The sequence below is a fragment of the Schistocerca cancellata genome, chromosome 9, assembly GCF_023864275.1.
Source record: "Schistocerca cancellata isolate TAMUIC-IGC-003103 chromosome 9, iqSchCanc2.1, whole genome shotgun sequence".
NCBI lineage: Eukaryota > Metazoa > Arthropoda > Insecta > Orthoptera > Acrididae > Schistocerca > Schistocerca cancellata.
In genome coordinates this window covers 134,091,922-134,113,947 of record NC_064634.1, presented here as the reverse complement: position 1 = coordinate 134,113,947, position 22,026 = coordinate 134,091,922, and the positions used below count along the sequence as shown (strand labels likewise).

The following is a 22,026-nucleotide window of genomic DNA, read 5'->3' as shown; positions in this document are numbered from 1 at the left end:
TATATTGAGGAAAAATTAAATTTTAATATGAAAATGACATTCATTCAGTGATCACTGAGCTTCGAACCACCAATCGTACTGTCTGTCACATAACTTTAAGTGCACTGAGTAATGACATGATGGAAAAGACTGGGCTTGCGTCTGTGAAAAACAACATTCAGATCCCAATACATGTAGGCCTCTTCCTAAACACGCATAACTGCGTATGTTCCTTTGTTTGTTCCACTTTTAAATGCCAACAGAAAATTTATATTTGAACACAAGTTCTTCGGTTGTGGTTCTGTGGAATCTATAATGTCCTGGAAATGGTAAAATTTATAGAAGTGATAACCTGCACTGAAAAAGATTGACCCTGGGTCCAAAAAAAAATCAGGCTCGACTATCGAGACGAAAATCTTTCTCTCTAGTCGATACCTCAAATGTCATTAATTATCGTTATATAGGTCGAGTGTCGAACTGTAACATCACCGGCCTGTGTCCTACAGGTTTGTGATAATTATTCAGGGTAATAGAACAATAGAGTTTGCAGTATTAAAACCGTGATGAGTGAGCTAGTGTGGGGAATCAAAAATGGAGATTTAGATCAAGTAAAAGATATTATTGAGAAAAAGGTTTGTTTTAAAACAATAAGATGTTATTTTGAAAATTGTTTATTTGCGATATGCTGTCCAACAGAGTGTCTTATTTACATAATTTGTTTTAAGCAAATAGATGTTAATAAGGAAATTGACGGACGGCCGCCTATTCACTATGCAGCCGATTATGGACAGGGAGAAGTCATTAGTTACCTAGTTACGAAAGGAGCCGATGTTAATGTGAGTACAGTTTTCCATAAATGTATTTTACACTACATTTATTCGAAAGGCCGTGTTGCATGCGAATTATCCCCTATTGTGATTCGTATTTTACGCGTAAAGTGTCAGTGCGTGATCACTATTGCACTTAGCTTTGAGAGTGGGCGTGTGGCTTCGTTTTATCTGAAGTTGTAGATGCGTTACTTCGCAAGTCTCTATTAATGTTGAGGCGTCATTTGCAGGATGTCAAGTGTAGTACTTGTAATTTGGCAACAGTATATAGAAAGCTGAAGTATTGATGTATGTGACTTTATTGTCTAATCTTTGCTTGTATATTGCTAAATCTAGATGACAGATTTTGATTTCTATTTCACATCTTGCAAAAAAAGAAAAAGTGAACATGTCTAGTAAAACATAGGGACAGTAAAGTATGAATTAGTATAATTTGTAAGTTTTATTAGTGGTATGTCTGTGTCACAAATAAAGAGAGATAATTGGCAGTAATAGTATTTAGTTCTCTTTTTTATGTATTCAGCACTGTTAGGCCTGCATGCAACAGACACCATCAGTGCACTTATTAATTGCAAAAATATTCTTCACGTTACGTTCATATTGGGTATTTCTAAAGAATGGATTAGATTAGATTCAGCTTTGTTTCCATAGACCCAAAAACGAGATAATTGTTGTGGGTGAGGAACATGTCGGAAAGTATTATATATATAAAACATTGTGCATTTGAATGTAGTACTCACTCACCTGGTCATTTGTCAGATATGTGAATACATTACAGTAAACTGCTACTGATAATATTTACAGAATTAATACACTGTCAGAGTGAAAGATAGGTACACACATTTAATAAATTTGTCATACAAGAAATACCCAGTCTCCAATGTGGTCATCAAGTGCTGTCAAAACTGAAATCTAAGAGACATTTTTACATAAGCTGGTCAACAGCCCCTGATATTCATCTATAGAATAGGAGTGACCAACCTAAAAGTCTTTCAAATTCTGTTTAAACTGTGCCTTACCAGAAAGCAAGTTTTTAATGAATAAAATGTGTTAACTAACAAGAAGCTGTGCAACTTTTTCTTAAATGATTGAATTGACGACCTTGGGGCGAGTTCAGACAATGTGTTACACATTTTAATTTATGGCTGTTGTTATTTTTTATTAATCAATTTTGTGATAAGAATACGTAAGTGTTATAATGATCTCTCCGATTTGTTACAGTTAAATTAGGTAGTTCAACATGTTTGTAATTAACACTATCAAGAATATCTAAATTAATTACTTACCAGAATAGATGCATCAGATATTTATCTTGTGCCTAATGGACAAAGCTTTTAATGTGTTCTACTATCTGCCCTTGCCATTACTCTTGTTGCCCTCTTCGGAATTGCAAGAATTTCATTAAATTTTTTTTTCTTTCTCCGGAGTATTAAAATAGATTGAAAGAAGGCAAAATATGGCGTCACTAATTTAAAAGTAATATAGTACATCAGCATCTTTGATTGATTTGTATAAGGTAATTTGGTTTTTGGCACTCTATACCCTATTTTATACATTTTTGTGTATAAAAATAAAATAAAAAGCTGGAATCTGTGTTAGACACTGGACAAGTCTCGGATGAATCTTTTGGTGCATATTATTCACACAGATCACAGAGAAAGGGCATTACTTTTACCCTCTCTGGAAGTAATAGCACTATCAGTCTTGGCTACAAAACAGTAGTATATCATTTAAGATAAAATTGCAGTGTCTGCAAATTACAGAACAATAAACCCTCATAACAATCTCCATTTTCTTCAAGCGTTTTAAGGATTTAGGTAGCCTAGTGTTCTGTCAGAGCAGACTTCAAATCTTTATCAAGTGATGTGGCAAAGTGCTAAGACCTGGACTCGCATTTGCCATGATGGTGGTAGTTAAAATTCCAATCAAGCCATCCAGATTTAAGTTCTGTGTGGTTTCTATAATTACTTAGAGATTATACTGGAGTGGTTCCTTGGGAACAACCAATTTCCTTCCCAGAAGCAGGCTTGTCACCTCTGTCTAATGATCTTGTCAGTGACAGGAAATTATTTATTTATCAGAAGAAAACAATATATAGCATGTGGATATGCAACTTAAATAACAACAATTTTAAACAAATAATTGCAAACAGGACTTACCAGTCTCAACTGTAATGATTGTAGCTTTCTCTAAATTCTCTGTGGCACAAGAGACGGGGCATTAAATATATCAACACTGAGACCCCCATTTCTCGAATTGATTGAAAGACTTCCAAATAAACAATTCCTCTGAGAGACCAAGATAGACTACCACCAATGGACCCTACTCGTTATTTTAAATCCCCATTTTTCTGATAATTATTCAGATTCCATCCGTCTGATTTGACCAATGACATCACCAACATGGCGGAAACGACCATTCACAACTACTCCCATATCGCGACTATGACGTCATTACGTAAACATGACAACAAAACACAAAAATAGATTGAGAAACCTACAAACACATATTCCTCCAAAAATATAATGAAACTGACGGGACAAGTGGGAGAAGTTGGGCGTTTTTATGTGGGGACAAACTAAGAATAAACACACACCACTAAACCAAACGATAAAATAAAATGACCACAACCTTCCCAAAATCAACTAAAACAATATCCACTGGAATCGAACACTTCCCTTGACCTATATAGGTCAACAGCAACTACTGATACCACACTAAAAATCTCAAATTTCGCCACCACACGTAATCCTACCACACACACACACACACACACACACACACACACACACACACACACACACACACAAAACCTAGAAAATCAAAATTGGAATCAAACACTTTCCGTGACCTGTTATCCGTATGATATCTCCACATCCCTGGTCCGAGACGCTGGAGTTTCAGTAAGCCTCATTCCTGCACAACACACTTCACGACTTCAACCAAGAGGCTGAATAGCTGAAGAAATTTTATTGGAGACAACACACTGTCCCCCATCATCATAATCATCCAGAATGAGATTTTCACTCTGCAGCGGAGTGTGCGCTGATATGAAACTTCCTGGCAGATTAAAACTGTGTGTCCGACCGAGACTCGAACTCGGGACCTTTGCCTTTCCCGGGCAAGTGCTCTACCATCTGAGCTACCGAAGCACGACTCGCGCCCGGTACTCACAGCTTTACTTCTGCCAGTATATCGTGCTTCGGTAGCTCAGATGGTAGAGCACTTGCCCGCGAAAGGCAAAGGTCCCGAGTTCGAGTCTCGGTCGGACACACAGTTTTAATCTGCCAGGAAGTTTCATATCAGCGCACACTCCGCTGCAGAGTGAAAATCTCATTCTGGAAACATCCCCCAGGCTGTGGCTAAGCCATGTCTCCGCTATATCCTTTCTTTCAGGAGTGCTAGTTCTGCAAGGTTCGCAGGAGAGCTCCTGCTAAGTTTGGAAGGTAGGAGACGAGATACTGGCAGAAGTAAAGCTGTGAGTACTGGGCGCGAGTCGTGCTTCGGTTGCTCAGATGGTAGAGCACTTGCCCGCGAAAGGCAAAGGTCCCGAGTTCGAGTCTCGGTCGGACACACAGTTTTAATCTGCCAGGAAGTTTCATCATAATCATCGACAACCAAAAACTGTTGACCTTGTCAGTCATATCCATACCTACCAAAGACAGAGACAAATGCAGTATACCAAAATTCACACATGACAAACAGAAAAAAAAATTACAATAATGTCAACATAACAAAACCAAAACTCACTGAAAACCATTCCACTCAAAGCACAGTCACCATCGATACCACACACGTGCAATGCTACCATGCAAATGAACCCCATACGCCACATAACACGCTACCCATAAACACACCACCAGAGAGAACCACTGACCACAACAGTATGCCACCTATAAACCTGCCACACATGCAAACTAAACCAAAAACATCACCTAACACACAAACACACCACCAGAGAGCACCACCGATCACATCAAAACGATACCTACAAACACGCCACTCTCACAAACTAAACTCCGCGCAATCATGACATCACACACCACAACAGCCTTACGCCGTGGGTCAAAGCCGACGGGTGGAATTGGATGCTTCCGTTGACCCCATTTCACATGAAACCACTGATGCTATAGTGGGACACAGATCTAGTGGTACACTGGGGTTCTTGTACGAATGTAGTGCATTCACTTACTGCATTGAAAGCAACAATTGGAGTGGAAGTTATGGTGTAAGAATTTAGGAGATTCTGACATGAGATTTTCTTTATACTGATCATATTGAGGAGACAGACAGTGAAACTAAGATTATCTTAAATTATTGTAACGTACATTTGAGTTCGCACTACTTTTGTTATGAGTGGTTTTGAAATGATACCACTGGAGTGGTATGTACCTTAAATAGGCTACATATTTATTAAAATGGAGACTCATTTTTGCTTGTTATTTACTAGTATATTTGGTTTTAATTATAAATAAGTAATTGGTAGTTGAAAACTGTATAGCCCAGTGATTCCAAAGTGACATCATAATTTTAAAACAGTTGATTGTTTACTTTTTGCTAATTTCTTCTTGTATTCTTAGCTTACTATGATGATTTTTTTTTATTAGTAATTGGGACTTAGTCCTCCTTGTAGCAATGGAAGTGCTATGGAAATGAGTGCATTTAAGCTGTTTTTATTACTTTATATGGTAGCAGTTTCATTTGTTTAGAGAAGCCACGGCAGAGTGGTTAAGGCATCTGATTGTAGTAGCAGTGCTTCAATTACATTTTACTAAAACAATTGGTATTGATTGAGTGATTGCTACAGTTAGGTCTCATTTAAGCCCATTTCTTAATTTCAAATATTGATAACTATATTCATAATGTGAAAAATATGTTAATCACGTTTTAACCACAGAAGACTGGTTCAGACATGTAAGAGGCAGCAATGAACGTATGTAATCGATTCTTGGCAAAATACAATCTTTAGAATTAACAAAACCAAAGTGTGAATAATGTAAGGAATAAAGGTGACAATTCGCTGAACAGTTGAGGCACTGCATCTTCAGTAAACAGATAGACAAGATGGAGAATTTTATGAGCTTTCAAATGAAACCCCCTTCAGAGTTAGAGTGCACACACAGGTAATGCTTATGCAAGAGGCCAACAATGATGCAGTGGAAAATTTAAAGTCCAAAACAGAAGTCTATGGTATTATGTCTTGTGCAGAAAACCAGGACTTTCTCACAGAGCACAAGTACCTGTTGAAACGTTCACCTTAATGCTTCATCTTGACAGTCTCCTACACCCTCTTAAAAAAAAAAAATCAGGATAATTTCGTAGTATGCACGTGTAACAGTTTGTTCCTTATGACCACAATGTGATGGCAGTGTGCCATATCATTTGCAATAAATGTTCAAAATCACTCCACCAGCTCTTTTCATTTTTGAGCAGTGAAGAATCAGCTTCACTGCTTGCCATGCTCTTGTGCCACAAGGTTGTACAACTGCAACATTTCCATTGCTGTCTCAGATCAGTGGGCCTTCTGAATAGGAATGAGGAATCGTGGCACCCATATCGGAAACATAAGAGATGTTAATGGATCCATGACTTACCTTATTTTTCCAGTCGCCTAGAGCAGGGGTAATCAACATTTTTTACTTACTGTTCACTTTTGCGTCTCTGTTGTCAGTAAAATTTTCTAACCACCCTCTGATTTCACAATACTTTGTGATTTATAATGGTGGTGGTGGTGGTGGTGGTGGTGGTGGTGGTGGTGGTGGTGGTGATGATGATAAGTTACCAATTTCTTTGCCAAGATTTTTTGAAAACCTGATGAAAATATTTCTAAAATCCCTGCCGTCGAACATGAAACCAGGAATGCCCACTAGTGGGTGATAGGGACCAAATTGACTACCACTGATCTAGACCATGATATACCAGTCTTCAAGCACCGTGATACACCAGTCTTGGAGCACAGGAGCCTCCACTTGTGATTCCGAGTTCTTCACAAGGAGATGTCCACACTTCATTCTACGTAATTCAGGATTGTTTGACCACACTGGAAGCATCTGTTCCCCATAACTACTATATCACATGTGATGCCATAGAATTCCATGAAATCAGTGTGGATTGGTGAAGCATTGTTCTCTTCCAAATGCAGAAAACGATACGGCACTTTATTAATGGGCAGTGGTCCACCCTACCGACCCAATTCCCCCTCCTCCAGTGGCATGCTGTGGGGCTACGGATGGGTATTTCAGTGGATACCAGTAATTGCAGACTTATACCTGGAAGCAAACAAATATTAGTTAGGTAACTTTATTTTTTGGTGCAATAATTAAAACATAATAACTCCTTAAACTTGATGAGTTTGGCTGCCCATCCGATGAAACACGGTAGAGGTATGAAAATTAGCTAAACACATGTGAACATAATCTGGATTTCAAGAAGTTAATCACCCTCTATTTCCTTTGTGTGCCAATGAAATGCTGGTGAGAAGTCTCTCCCTACACCAGAATTCCAAGTAGCGACTTCTAGACCAAGCATCATTGCACGTGGAGTGTGTTTACAAAAGTAGATAGCTAATAAATCATCACCTCCATGACATGTCTTATTCCTAGGAGCCTGAAACTAAAATTAGCCAATATATATTTGTCTGAGAATGGTCAACAGGTTAAATTGCATCCCAGTTGATCTCAGAGTCTAAATTATATCAAGATGTCTTGTATAGCATATAAATGTATGCTTTTTAAATGATGTTTTCCGTTATAAATTTTGATACTTTATCATTCTGCTTACTGAAGCATGTGGCAAATGAACAGACATGGTAGACGTTCATTTTGTTTGTATGATTGACGTAAATGTGTCTGTTCATAGGAGACACGCATTTTTGGGTTTCTCCTTTTCAAAATCTCGGCATGATGCACAAAACAATAATATATGCGCTATGAAACACACACCTTTCTTTGACTGGACAAGTTAGGTGCAAGAAACACCTGTGTATACTTCAGTGATAGTCTTCTGATAAAGTTGATCCCTATAAGACAGTGATGAGTATAACATCGATGAAAATGTTTTAACCAGGATATCATTTTATATTTAAATCACATTGACACATTTTATTATTTTTTCTGTATTATTTTTCCTCTTACATCGGCATATAAGATTGCTTAGAGTACGAGATGTGATAATTTTTTTTTTTTTTTTAATTTCTTGGGCTTTATACATCAGATTTTCAAATTTTTTATGTTGTTTGTACACATGCTCCTAATATGTTTTCAATATTAGTTTATTGTTGGCAGTCGGAAAGGGTGTGTGTTTTGCAGTGCTAGCCAAATTTTTTACTTTAAAAAAAGATGTATCAGAAATTTTGTTTATTAACTAAAATTATTTGGTACACTGCTTTCGAAATGTTGATTGTAGCTTTTAGCAAATCTACTATGAGTAATTGAAGAGTTTACAAATGGTACAAATAATTCAAAAGGTGTCAAGAGGACATGGAAAATGCTGTCCGATCTGGGTGCCCTAGCACATAAATTACTGATGAGTATGAAAGAAGTAAAGAGAATGGTTCTGGAAAATCACCATCAGAGAGGTTGCTGATGAAGTCAGCATATCCTTGGGGCATCCCAAGCATAATGGTTTTTTGGGGGGGGGGGGGGGGGTTGGCATGAAACAGCAAATTTTGTTCCAAAATTGTTGAATTTTGAGCAAAAATGTCATGTAGACATTGCTCAGGAATTGCTGAATAAAGTCGACAGTAATCTGGAACTTCTAAAGGAGCTTATAAAGGTGACAGTATGTGGGTATATGAGTATGATGTCGAAATCAAGGCCCAGTCATCCCAATGGAAACTGCCTAAAGAACCAGGTGTAAAAAAAATATTCGACAAGTTCGATCACATGGGAAGACTCTTCTCAATGTTTTCTTCCGTTACAGTGTGATAGTGGATCATGAGTTTGTGTCTTATGGTCATGCAGTCAGTAGGGAATATTACCAGGAATTTATGCACTGTTTGTGTGAAGCAATGTGAAGAAACAACCAGCAATCACTCTAGGAAATTGTATCACACTTCAATGCTTGTTCATGATTTTTGGCAAAAAAACAAAACCGTTGTTACCAACCATATTCACTGGACACAGCCACCTGTGATGCACTTAGGTTGAAGAAAACCATAAAAGAACATTGTTTTGCACCATTGATGAGATGAAAACAGTCACTTAAAGGAACTGAACACTGTAACGAGAAGCAAGTTCCAGATGTACTTCCAAGATTGGAAAAAGCACAAGTGTATTATGTAAGAGGAGAATTACTTTGATGTTAATGAATAAATAAAAATTCTTAAAAAAAAATTGTTTGTGTGACATATCACAAAGAAAGAGAAATTGAAAAATATTTTTTCCACCACCTTATAAATGTTCAGTTTGTGCAACCTGTGTCACACACACCACATGAAACAGATGATATAATGCCTTCCAGACCAACATGCTGCGGTATCTACTCTGAAATGTGCATAAACAATGAACTTGATGAATGGAGTCAATTTGCCATTGTCAACAGTCATTAGCTTATCTTAGTACCCACTGTGCATGTTTGTTCACCAGAATAAGATGCAGCAACAGAACTCTTATATTTACTATCTTCAGTTTTGTTCAAGTTTGTACAGATTGTATTTAAAGCAACCCTCACAGGAGCTGTAAGATCACCTTCTGTTATTTCAAGTTGAGGAGCCATTGCCTCTCCTGAAACATAAAATAAATTCTGCTACATTTCAGTAACATGTTATGAAAGGTTTGGTCACTACACAAGAATGCTGTCTCTGTCACAAGTAGAACTTGCAAGTCACCCTATTACATTTGTCATTTTCAGTCGAAGCCCATATTTTGTGGGTCTTATAATATAACGTGCACCCTATGAATAAATGTTGCTTCAAAGCACTAGCATGTTGAGGATATCTTGAAAATGTCCCATTATTGGTACAATTTTGTTGTATTGAAATGATGGGACACATCATGTTGCTGGTTATAGAATTTTTGTATTTAGTTATTCCTGATGTAATACAGCTACGGTCCTGCCACTTGGTATCATAGCTTTTATTGGAGAATTCAAGAAACCACTGTGGTGCTGGGCAGTAACTTGTGTTGGAATCCTGAACATACTGTTTATTATAATTCAGTACAGCATTGGACCTATAAGTAATGCTTCAAACACATTCTGTAAAAGAAGTGGGGAACAGGAATTTTATTGAACACTAAATAAACAAACCGTATTTAAGTGTATAAATAAAACTCCAAAATTTAATAAATCTTGGCACCTTAACTGAAATGATGCCAAAATGAAATTAACCATTTTTATAATCAAATGTAATCTTTTCAGTCCTTTAAGATATTATAAAATGAGTTCTCAATTTTAGGCCAGGTGAAACATTCCTTCCCCCAGAATCTAACCACTCTTTGCGGCATGTGAGACAAATTACATGATGTATTGCTCTACCTATTTAATCTGAAACCCATGCTCCCCACTGCTACATTTGCAAAAATAAGATTAGTCAGCCTTGCTTTAAGCCTGCAACCCTGGGTTAAACCTTTCACAACTCCAAAGTCTGTAGTTAAAAGCTCTGTAGCCGCCTAACTACTTTCAAGATAGACTGAGATATGACCATTGGAATGGAGTACTTTCAATACTAACAGTTCAGTGCACAGGCTCCAACTAATTGATAGCAAACCCTGATGGTAATCACAACAAAGAAATGAGAACACGGTTAAAAATCAGTAGGGAATAAAAGAAATTTGTTGGTGTCAGTTAACCTTAGCCAAGTCCTTCACTATTAATCAACATTATCTCCAGCTATTTGAAAGTTTCATGCTCTACTATTGAGTCCTCTTTTAACTGAGCCAGTCTACACCCACTAATTCACAAAACTCCATGAGAAAAAGCAAGAAGTACCAAAGGAGAATGTGAAACCTCTCAATCCTGCACCCCATACATCCACCCACCAACTACTACCACATTCCAGGTACAGCCATTTCCTACCCAGTAAAAGGTAGGGTCACATTTGTAAGCAGCCATGTTATGAATCAGCTACACTGCAATTACTGTACAGAATTCTTTGTGGTCGTGACAAGTAGCCAGCTGCCTACTCGCACGAATGGCAAATTGCAAACTTGACTACACAGTTGATGAACATGCATCACACAACACCACAAACGTCTCCCAACAACCACGTCACTACACAGGCCATCTGGATACTCCCTTCCAGTACAAGTTTCTCTGAACTACGCAGATGGTAATTCTCTCCAACACATCCTGCATTGCTGCAGTCCCCCTGGCTTAAACCTCTGTAGACCTGTTCCCATTGCCTGATTTTGCCTTTTCCTTACTCTCTCCTATCCACACCATTCCTCCTGTGTCCAGATCATGCATTGGCTACCCCCCCCCCCCCTTCTCTCTCTCTCTCTCTCTCTCTCTCTCTCTCTCTCTCTCTCTCTCTCTCTCTCCCCCCTCCCCCTCTCTCCCCTCTCCCCCCCACCCCTCCCTGTGCTGCTAGAACATGAGCCTTTACAAGTATGACACAACATGTGGTTCATGCGCGATGGAGCTCCTGCACATTTCAGTCGAAGTGTTGTACGCTTCTCAACAACAGATTCGGTGACCGATGGATTGGTAGAGGCGGACCAATTTCATGGCCTCCACGCTCTCCTGACCTCAACCCTCTTGATTTATGGGGTCATTTGAAAGCTCTTGACTACGCAACCCCGGTACCAAATGTAGAGACTCTTTGTGCTCGTATTGTGGACGGCTGTGATACAATACGCTATTCTCCAGGGCTGCATCAGCGATTCCATGTGATGGAGGGTGGATGCATGTATCCTCGCTAACGGAGGACATTTTGAAAATTTCCTGTAACAAAGTGTTTGAAGTCACGCTGGTACGTTCTGTTGCTGTGTGTTTCCATTCCATGATTAATGTGATTTGAAGAGAAGTAATAAAATGAGCTCTAACATGGAAAGTAAGTGTTTCCGGACACATGTCCACATAACATATTTTATTTCTTTGTGTGTGAGGAATGTTTCCTGAAAGTTTGGCTGTACCTTTTTGTAACATCCTGTATACATAACTGGGTCTAGATTGGGTCTTAGCATATATTCCACAATGTCAGGTCTTGTAAGCAATGACATCTCGGTCGGCAAATGATTCTAATGCAGGTAGAGAAGCATTCTCACATTGCACGATAGCGGGAGTAAACCATCCACTTCCAGTACTCCCTATGGCAACGTCAAGACTGAAATTAACTCGACATCCACAGAAAAAAAAGGTCCATTTAATTTGACGCTTTGAACAGTTCCATTTGTGCCAAGTTTGTTCTCCAGGCTTATTATGTGTTTGTAGACTGGCATGCTGTAGCTGAGTGGTTGCCTTTCCTTAATTTTATATATTGCTCCATCCAGGTATTTCTGTTACTGTTCTACACAAAAATATGGAATTGATCAGAAAATGTATATATGTTGATATAACATGTGCACAGTTCACCAAAAGTCAGTGTGATTTCTGCTATTTCTCATCAGCAGGTTTGTGGGCCAATTTTCTCAATTTAAAACACTGTTATGAGATACCTGCTTCAACTTGCTGCAGCACTGTCCAAATCTAATTCGGTACGCATTTACACTGACAGATTAAAGGCCAATGACAGGGTCGGTTATGTCTTTTGATCATGCACAAGGACACGAGAAGCAATCTCTGCTGAGTGCCAGCGGTGTCTACACTGCAGAGTTGGTTGCTATACCTCAAGCTTTGCAGTACATCAAATCCAAGCCCATGACAAATTTTGATCTTAAGCTCTTCCGTGGGTACATAAAAAGCATAACCCTTTGCTATCTCAAAAGTCTTTTGGTGACCATCACCCAGGACATACTGGTTGACCTCTCTCTCTCTCTCTCTCTCTCTCTCTCTCTCGCTCTCTTGTCTGTGTGTCCAATCACCTATGTATTTTGTTTGTGTACCCATGTCATAGTGTAGTAAAAGTCACTCAAGATAGACTTAGGCTCCTATTTTGTTCTCTGTGAAGTACATTGTCAGCGTGATAATTTTACACATGGCCCACAGTATTTCTGTAAATGCATTGTGGTTGCAAAGGTTTTTAAATTAAGTTTCATTTTTCTAGGCAAAAGACAAACATGGAATTAGTGCTCTTCTTGCAGCAATTTGGGAGGGACATACAGACTGTGTCAGATTACTTTTGGAAAAGGTAAGTGTCAATTTGTCGTATTTCGTATTCATATGAATAGGACATTGAGAGTGTGATGTTTCATTAGTTTCACAACTATCTTGCACTAAATTGATGTGTCTGTGGAAATAAAACTTGAATTGATTTTACAGTAACATTTGTTTGAAAGTCCATACTCACTCGCAGTTCAATTAATTTAGAGTTTTTCTGCAGTTTGTGAAAGATGTGGGAAAGGGAGAACATATGTGGATATTCTCAGGAGTTAATGATGGGGTGATCAGCTAAATTACAATATTTCCCATTTAGTGATTCATACATGTCATTAGAATCACTTTATAGATGCTCTTGTTGTTCATATACACTGAAGCACCAAGGAAACTGGTATACGCATGTGTATTCAAATACAGAGATATGCAAGCAGGCAGAATACGGAGCTGCGGTCAGCAACAAATATATAAGACAATAAGTCTCTGGCACAGTTTTTAGATCGGTTACTGCTGCTACAATGGCATGTTATCAAGAGTTAAGTGAGATTGAATGTGGTGTTATAGTCGGCAAACAAGCTATGGGGCACAGCAATCTCGGAGGAAGTGACAAAATAAGGATTTTCGCATACGACCATTTCAAGAGCGTTCAGTGAATTATCAGGAATCTGGTAAAACATCAAATCTCAGATATCGCTGCGGCCAGAAAAATATCCTGCAAGAACGGGACCAACGACGGCTGAAGAGAATCGTTCAACATGACAGAAGAGCAACCCTTCTGCAACTTGCTGCAGATTTCAGTGCTGGGCCATCAACAAGTATCATCAGCATGTGAACCTTTCAACGAAACGTCATCAATATGACTTTCAGAGCCACTTATGTACCCATTGTGACTGCACAGCACCAAGCTTTACACCTCGCCTGGGCCTGTAAACACTGGCATTGGACTATGATGACTGGAAAAATTTTGCCTAGTCGGATAAGTCTTGTTTCAAATTGTATCGAACAGATGGATGTGTACAGATATGGGGATAACCTCATGAACATGAGACAGCAGGAGACTGTTCAAGCTGGTGGAGGGACCCCTGATACAGCTAGATATGACGCTGACATGTGACATGTACATAAGCATCCTGTCTAATCATCTGCATCCATTCGTGTCTATTGTGCATTCTGATGGACTTGGGTAATTCCAGCAGGGCAGTGCAAAACACCACACATCCAAATTGCTACACAGTGGCTCCAGGAACACTCTTCTGAGTTTAAGCATTTCCGCTGGCTACCAAACTTCCCAGACATGAACATTATTGAGCATATCTGGGATGCCTTGCAACGTGCTGTTCAGAAGAGGTCTCCACCCGCACTTACTCTTGCAGATTTATGGGCAGCCCTGCAGGATCCATGGTGTTGGTTACCTTCAGCACTACTTCAGACATTAGTAGAGTCCATGTCACATTGTGTTGCGGCACTTCTGCGTACTCGCGGGGCCCGTACCTGATATTAGGCAGGTGTATCAGTTTCTTTGGCCCTTCAGTGTATATACACTTTCAAAATGCTTTATTTAACACCTGTAGTGTTACATAGGTTTTAAAATTATATTAACCTCATTCACAGAGTACTTTGCTGTAAGTCACCATCTGTTTATGAATGTACTATTCCCCCTACAGTTCTGTCGTAGCTTTAATTTAATAACAATGTGATTCTTATTGTCCTTGCTATTTTCCTTGTTATTTTCAAACCCCTGTCAAACAAGTTGTAAAATTTTCAAATATTGCATGTATGGGCTGTACTAATATTGGGCGTATTTCAAATGGCAATAATTTTGATAACACCTGTGTTTCATTTATCAAATTCTGTTACCACAAACAAATTGTTAAAATACTAATTTGTTTTTGTCTTCGTCCAAATAAAATCTGTCAGCTTCTAGGTTGGATGGAAAAATTCTGTCTAACCGTTAGAATTGTTAGAACAGAACTTTTCGCTTTGATTTTCAACAGTTTTTGTAGGATATATATGACTATGAAATTTAGAGTTGAAATTATTTTCCTTTAAATTCATTGCTGGATTAATTTTTAATAAATGACCCAAAACTTTATTAAATGATCGCCTTGTAGTGCCTCTCTACAGGCAGTCATGTGTGCGCGTACATGACTATTCTGCTTAAAAACAAAATATCAGCATTTAAACCTTCTTTCGATTAACCTTTTCTTTAGGATTTATTGTGACACTGAGGTGGAGTTCTCATGTTTTCTGGTGGAACTGACACCTGAAATAGTTATGTCCCCCTGTGGATCATCATCATCAGTCTGTAGTTATCCTGGATGCTCCTGGACCACCATGGCCATGACCTGGTCACAGAAGGCGCTCTTAACCTTAATCAGTGTACTTAATTAGCTTCAGCTGTTTGTTTCCTTGATACTGAATTGAATGCATTGTTCATTCCATTCTTGTTAGATTAATCAAATATTTTGGCTTGGTAACAAAGGAGACATGTTAATGCTGTACCCGTTCGTAGTATTTGTTGAACTTAACTGTACAAAAGAACTTGTGTTATTATACAGTAGTGCTGGCCTAAAAGTAAAAATAAAAAAGTGTACTGCTGGCAGGAAATTCTGGAATGATATCTTGCTTGAAATATGTAATTGTCATTTTGATGCGTGTGTGTGTGTGTGTGTGTGTGTGTGTGTGTGTGTGTGTGTGTGTATGTGTGTGTGTATGTGTGTGTGTGTGTATGCGCGCGCACGGACCTGTACCTGACAGGTCCGTCATAGCTTGTTCTGTTGTTCCATGCAGTTCATTCTTGCAAGCGAATTGCTACGCAGATTACCTCTGTGTCTTTAAATTAGTGTGTGTACTTCTTATTGGTATTTACAGCTGCACCGAAAAGTGAAACGTTATTTCAATCAAACTGATTTTTTTTCACAACTACAATACAGCCTACAAAAGCAATTTATATGTTAATCAAAATATCCACGGGTGTGCTGCCGGTCTATAGTGTCCAACGGGCACAATATTTCGGGTTATCATACATGTCGCCATCATCAGGTGAACTGACGGACTGAGCTCCTGTGAACGTGCCGGCACGGAGATCCGTACGCTATGGCTGCTCAGAGGGAACTGGGTTCGGTCGCGGCGGCGGCCGATTTAAATACCCTCCGCCCGCGCCACGGTCGTGCGGTGGAACAGATTGCGACGGCATCTGAGATGACGTCGGTGTGATGGCTCTGTCCACCGTGGTCGTCACAACTATACGTTTGCTCGATTTACTCTTGATTAACCCAGTCTCTGGTTCCCAAGCCTTGCTAAGATTATAGCCACAGTCACGGTTTATGAGGTCGTCATTGGTGCGAATTTTGATGGCCTCTCTAACAACGCTGTCCCAGTATCTCGACGTCTGTACCAGAATCCTCGTGCGGTCATACTCCATGGCGTGATTTTCCGACAAACAATGTTCAGCGACCGCCGACTTGCTCGGATACATCAGTCGAGTGTGCCTCTGGTGTTCACGGCATCGATCCTCGACGGTACGCATTGTCTGACCAATATACGACTTGCCACATTGACACGGAATCTGGTACATGCCGGCCTTCCTCAAACCGAGGTCATCTTTGGCGCTCCCCACCAGTGCACGAGTTTTATTTGGAGGACAAAACACAGTTCCGACCTGGTGTTTCTTCAGAATGCGGGCGATTTTCCCCGAGAGTGCGCCTGTGTATGGAATAAATGCAGTGCCGACCTTCTCCCTCGTGACTTCATCCATCTCAACAGGTTGTGCTGCAGTGGTTGGGCGGAGAGCACGTTGAATCTGCCGCTCTGAGTACCCATTTTTTCGAAATACAGTTCTCAGGTGTTCCAATTCCTGAGGTAGACTCTCTGCGTCAGAGATAGTGCGCGCCCTATGTACTAGAGTTTTAAGTACCCCGTTCCTCTGTGAAGGGTGGTGGCAGCTGTCTGCATGCAAATACAGATCAGTGTGCGTTGTTGGAAGCTGGCAGTGGAATCTTATAAGCTGATGCAAAAATCTTTAATTAACCACCCATGTATAACGCAAGAAATTAGGAAGCCCAACATCTTGTTAAGAGACAATTTAAAATATATGTGAAGGGCTGGATGGTACCTGAAAATAGGCGTGGGTCTGCTAATTCAAGTGCTCCAACCAGCGTGAGAGACCATCTGTAACATGTAACAACAATGCCATAAGTCCACAGGAGATACTGTTATTTATACTAAAAGCAGCCAGATGAACTTTGTGGTGAGTAGTGATATCATTCATGATATAAATCCCATGTTTCAAGAAAGATATCATTTAAGAATTTCCTGTCAGCAATGTCCTATTACTTTTTTAGGCCAGTGATGTTCTTCGGTGCAGTTACATTGGCTCTGGAGTTTTCTTTTAATCAACACACACAACCAATGGATACAAATTAACATACTGTCTATATTAGCAAGTCAAAGCTGGAAGGGTTGATATACGTCAATTTGCAATTGGTTTTGATGACTTTGCTCGTCTGCATCATCTACTAACAATTCAAGATGACTGTTCTGATTGCCTGCTAAATTGTTCATTTAGTTTAGTAGTAGCAGAGAGCCTGTAACACTTTGTTTTGGGAATGCCAGACAATGCTGTTTACATCACCATTCTATCCTACATTTTCTCCAGTTTGCTATGAACAATATTTATTTATTTTGAATCATTATATGCATTATATACAATTACATGATTTTGCGTCTCTTGTCAGGCACTTATGTTGGGTTGCATAATTCTTTTGCCTGCTTAATGAAGGAAGTTGCTGTCTTATCTATATAGTAATTGCCCAAATGTCATGCTTTTGAGTTTACAGGTTTGACAGAACTGGAGGAACGTGTTGCCATATTTTGTTAGATTAATCATTATTATGTCCCCAAAATATCATAAATGTGTTTATGAATTGATGTTTTCTAATACAGGGAGCGTCAAAAGAGGGGACAGCGCCAGATGGAACAACTTACCTAGCGTCGGCAGAAAAAGATGAAATAAAGCAGCTGCTCCAAAAATGAGCCTGTGGGCATTTACAAAATTGATTTTCTCTGTCTGAATAAGCTTTTATCTGAGATATGAACAGTATTTTCCTGATTCTGTAAGAGATGTCATGTTGGCACAGGAGACTTGCATCTTAAATATTTAAGTAACTTTTATACAGTTAGCATTTTAATATTTGAAATTTTCATTGATATAGAGGATGTGTGGAAGTATTTTTATACAAAGTCTGTTTCTGTATATCCCTACCTCCCCCTGCTCCATTCATTTAACATTATTTTTGTCAATGTATACAGCCAAAATATTATATCCCAGACTGCTCAAAACAAATTAATTTTGTCTGGTCATAATGAAGAAAACATTACTCAAAGACTTAGTTTACATATCATTGTAGTAAAAGCCTGTCTCTTCATTTTGTTGTTGGAAGGATATAATTTAAAATTTTGTTGGAGATGTATGTTGATGAACTGTGTCCTTTGCTGCTATTAGAAGTGCCTTCGTAACATTAAATGGTTATTTAAAGATATATTTTGATAGGAACGGTCTTTCTCAGTAGCATTTTTCTGTTGTAAATTGTACTTCTAACCTAAATTTTCAGAGCCTGTTTAAGTATATGAATCCTAATTTTTGTGATGAGTCATGTGTAAAGTGTCCCTAATCAGGAGTTCCTAATTTTTTCTAAAATAAATAGCCACCTCCCATTCTTGAATGTGTGATCTCACTTTCTCTTGATTTAATGACTCCTCTTTAATTTCCATGTTTGATTAGCATTCAGCTTTAGAATTAAAAACAGAGAGAATTCCAGGCTGTAAAATGTGTTGCTCATGACCATTCCCATTTGTTAGTTGATGTTTTGATGTACTGAACACCACAAAATACAAGTAGCTGTGGGTTTGCATACTGGCTGTTGACACAGAGTATGGAATCTTAGTGCCATGTGAGTATAGGTATTGGATTTGAATGTGTAGTGTGTTATTATTGAAGTACTGGTCAGTTGATAGAAATGTTGGTAGCCTTTGTTTTTTTTTTCTTTTTTTGGTGGCATGAATAATACAATTGTGTTGATTGGCAAGAGGACTGTCATAAAAAACCTGTAAAGAGCACTATTTGTTTTGATTAGGGGGAAATTTAATTCTCTAATGTACTTTCTCTTTGTCCTATTGTTTATTCTGACCCATAAAGATGTATTTGCAATATAACAAAAATGAACAATGTTTTACTTCAACCAAATTGTTGCTGATTAACTACTTGCTTTAGCACATCAAAGTGAAGTATCAAGCTGGTCTACATGATGTCATTTTGTGCTTCAGACTGAAACATATTGATTTGTTCTGGCCCTCACCACAACTGAAGAATGGTATGAAAAATATTACCATTTACGGTGCATATTATAATTCTCTTTAAAATAGGAATTCGAAATAATATTGCTCATGAATTTATTCAGAGATGCATTGCTGCTCTCTTGAGCACAAACTTCATTTGGTAGACCTGAATTAAGTTGATTCTGTTTATAAGCTGTGGATAACACGTGTGTGTCTGTTTTACTCCAGTTCGTAATCACTGAAGAGCTAGATTAATTAATGCAGTGGGATCTTTGTTCCCCTCCTCCCCCCCCCCCTTTCCCATTTTATGTGTATCACTGCTAGACAGAAAGATAAATTTTGTCTGATTCATCATTCAGGCACTGTCTTTAAAACATATATAGTGAACAGTAAGTTTGCAAAGAATGGCAGTCCTCCAATGTAGGAAAGACGTGTACAGTTCTCTGAAGCGTTAGTCATTTAGATTTCTGTGATGCAAGTCTTGAATCAGATGGCACCATGGTATGTCTTATAAATTACTTATTTGGTCTTAGATATTTAACATTTCTCCATTTTTGAGAAGTAGATGGTACAGAAATTCTAAATCACAGATAAACTGTTCATCAGCATCATTGGTAAATATATTCCATTTTCTGTGTGATACGAATTCCTGATTAATTCCCTTGGCCTACTCTAGTTTCAGAAAAAAGTCTGAGTAAAATTCTGATTTAGATATATTTAGATGTAAAATAATCAGTAACATTTGAGAGAAAAAAAGAGAAACATATATACTTGCAGTTTTATATACAATATACATATATATAATTTATGTAATGCTTTATAAATATTATATATTGAAAAGAATAGTCTATGAAGTACTGAAATTATGCCTCACTGTTTTTAGCTGCTTGTCTTTAACCTATTACATGTCCTGTTGACTGCTGTTGAGTATGACATAATGAAAATAAATTGTTTTGTAATTTGTGTAATTTTGGTACTAATATGAACATGTTTAACATAATTTTTGTTGTAGCTTTTGTTAGAAAAGCCCAGTTGTTCCTCATGATAGGAAGTTATCTCTGGGATAATGTGATCTGAGAGGAGATTTTGTGATTGTTCCTATCTATAGTAATTTTATTTATCTTAAGCACTCTTTGATGTTTGTATATTTTAGTAAAGACAGGAAAGAGAGAAAATGGTAAGCTGGTTGTGGCAGTGTTTTATCAGAGAAACAGTGGCTGGCAATTATGTACTAAGAGGATATGTGATTTTTGACACTCTTTCTCAAAGTTGAAGTAGGACAAGAACAACATTTGAAGTACTCCATAATTCAAAATAATTATATTTGTTGATATATGTTTAGTTTGATTATGATTGCAAATATAATTTTGGATAATTTTTTAAGGACGATACTGCTTATTGATATTTGTGGTTTCATTAACATCTGAAATTTTGTGATGTGTTGAAAATTCCACTGTCCCAAAACCAAAGACTCTTCTCAGCTTAAAGCCTGGCCTTGCCCTTTCAGATATGTAGAAGGTTTTTCCCAAGCTATAGGAAGAGGTATCAAGTTTCCTGTTTTCTGTTCTTCAGGCATGTTATTTTTATATCAGTAGTACCACTGAATTTATTGCAGAATTAATAGGAAGCTTGTTAATAGATTACTAATGTATTTACCCATATCTCATTCTTATTTATCAAAAATATATTGAAGAAAAATGGGAATGAACACTTCATGGAAGTGTAGACAGTAGTTTGCCTTCAGACAATTGAGGCATCCCTTTCACTTCTTAAGAAACAATTCTATACTTCAAACTAAAGTTTAGGACTGTGTCATTCTTGTTTGTGTGCAGTAGTTATACAATTAAATTTTACCATTGCCTTCTTCAGATAGTGATTCCTGTTGAATACGAGTATTGTACTACCAACAGTTAACTGGCTGCTGTAGCGATGTTTCCAAATGTGTGGACAGTGGTAGAAGTGTGTGTACAGTTTAGCAACACCACCATATCATTCAACTCTCTCTTCTGTTAATTGATTAAGATCCAAAACAATGTCAAAAGCTGAATTTTTTTGTCTTTTGTGTTTTTTCTATAACTTACACCTATCTGACTGGGTAGGATACAAAAGGTTACTTATTTACATGACTGGATAAGATATATATATATATATATATATATATATATATATATATATATATATATATATATATATATATATATATATATATATATTAATTTTGGGTGTGGCTGTTTCAACAAGCTGCCCTTTGACTATTAGTCAGTCAGTTGTAGTAAGATTTCATTAGATGAAAGTTTTTTTCAGTTAGCATGTTGAAGAGAATGTGTGAAATCTTTTCCAGCTATGTATAATTCTGGTTTTAAGACTTGCTGTTAATTACAGTTTAGTAATGATATATCAGTTGTTAAACATTCGTGGAAATATGTGAAATAAATCGCACAGGTGATTGAAAGTGGTGCCGCCCTGTGAAGAAAATGCATTAAGTGTTGTTTGTTACGAAAGATATCTAATCTATAGCAATTTATTTTTTGTTCATGTGAAATGACTGGACTTATATGTTTGTATAACAATATTAATTAGAAATAAATTTATTATTCTTTTGAATTTTTTTGACGAGTTCATTCTGTTTGCTTTCAAAGCATGTATGTTCCCAAAACAGACATTTTCCATAGGTTGTAGATTAATATAAGCT

At 37.9% G+C, this 22,026-nt stretch overlaps 1 protein-coding gene across 1 annotated transcript; it reads left to right on the top strand.

The window, feature by feature from the left end:
- The first annotated feature begins 427 nt into the window (after positions 1–427).
- LOC126101046 (myotrophin) lies at positions 428–20,715 on the top strand. Its single transcript, XM_049911709.1, has 4 exons — positions 428–611; positions 705–815; positions 12,949–13,032; positions 17,943–20,715. Exons 1-4 carry the CDS (start codon positions 543–545, stop codon positions 18,030–18,032), a joined length of 354 nt encoding a protein of 117 aa, XP_049767666.1. The 5' UTR covers positions 428–542; the 3' UTR covers positions 18,033–20,715.
- Positions 20,716–22,026: the final 1,311 nt, after the last annotated feature.

Coding starts and splice junctions, on each gene's coding strand:
- LOC126101046 (XM_049911709.1), top strand. CDS start 543: ATGAGTGAGCTAGTGTGGGGAATCAAAAATGGAGATTTAGATCAAGTA. Junction 612..704: donor AAGATATTATTGAGAAAAAG/GTTTGTTTTAAA, acceptor ATTTGTTTTAAG/CAAATAGATGTTAATAAGGA. Junction 816..12,948: donor CGAAAGGAGCCGATGTTAAT/GTGAGTACAGTT, acceptor TCATTTTTCTAG/GCAAAAGACAAACATGGAAT.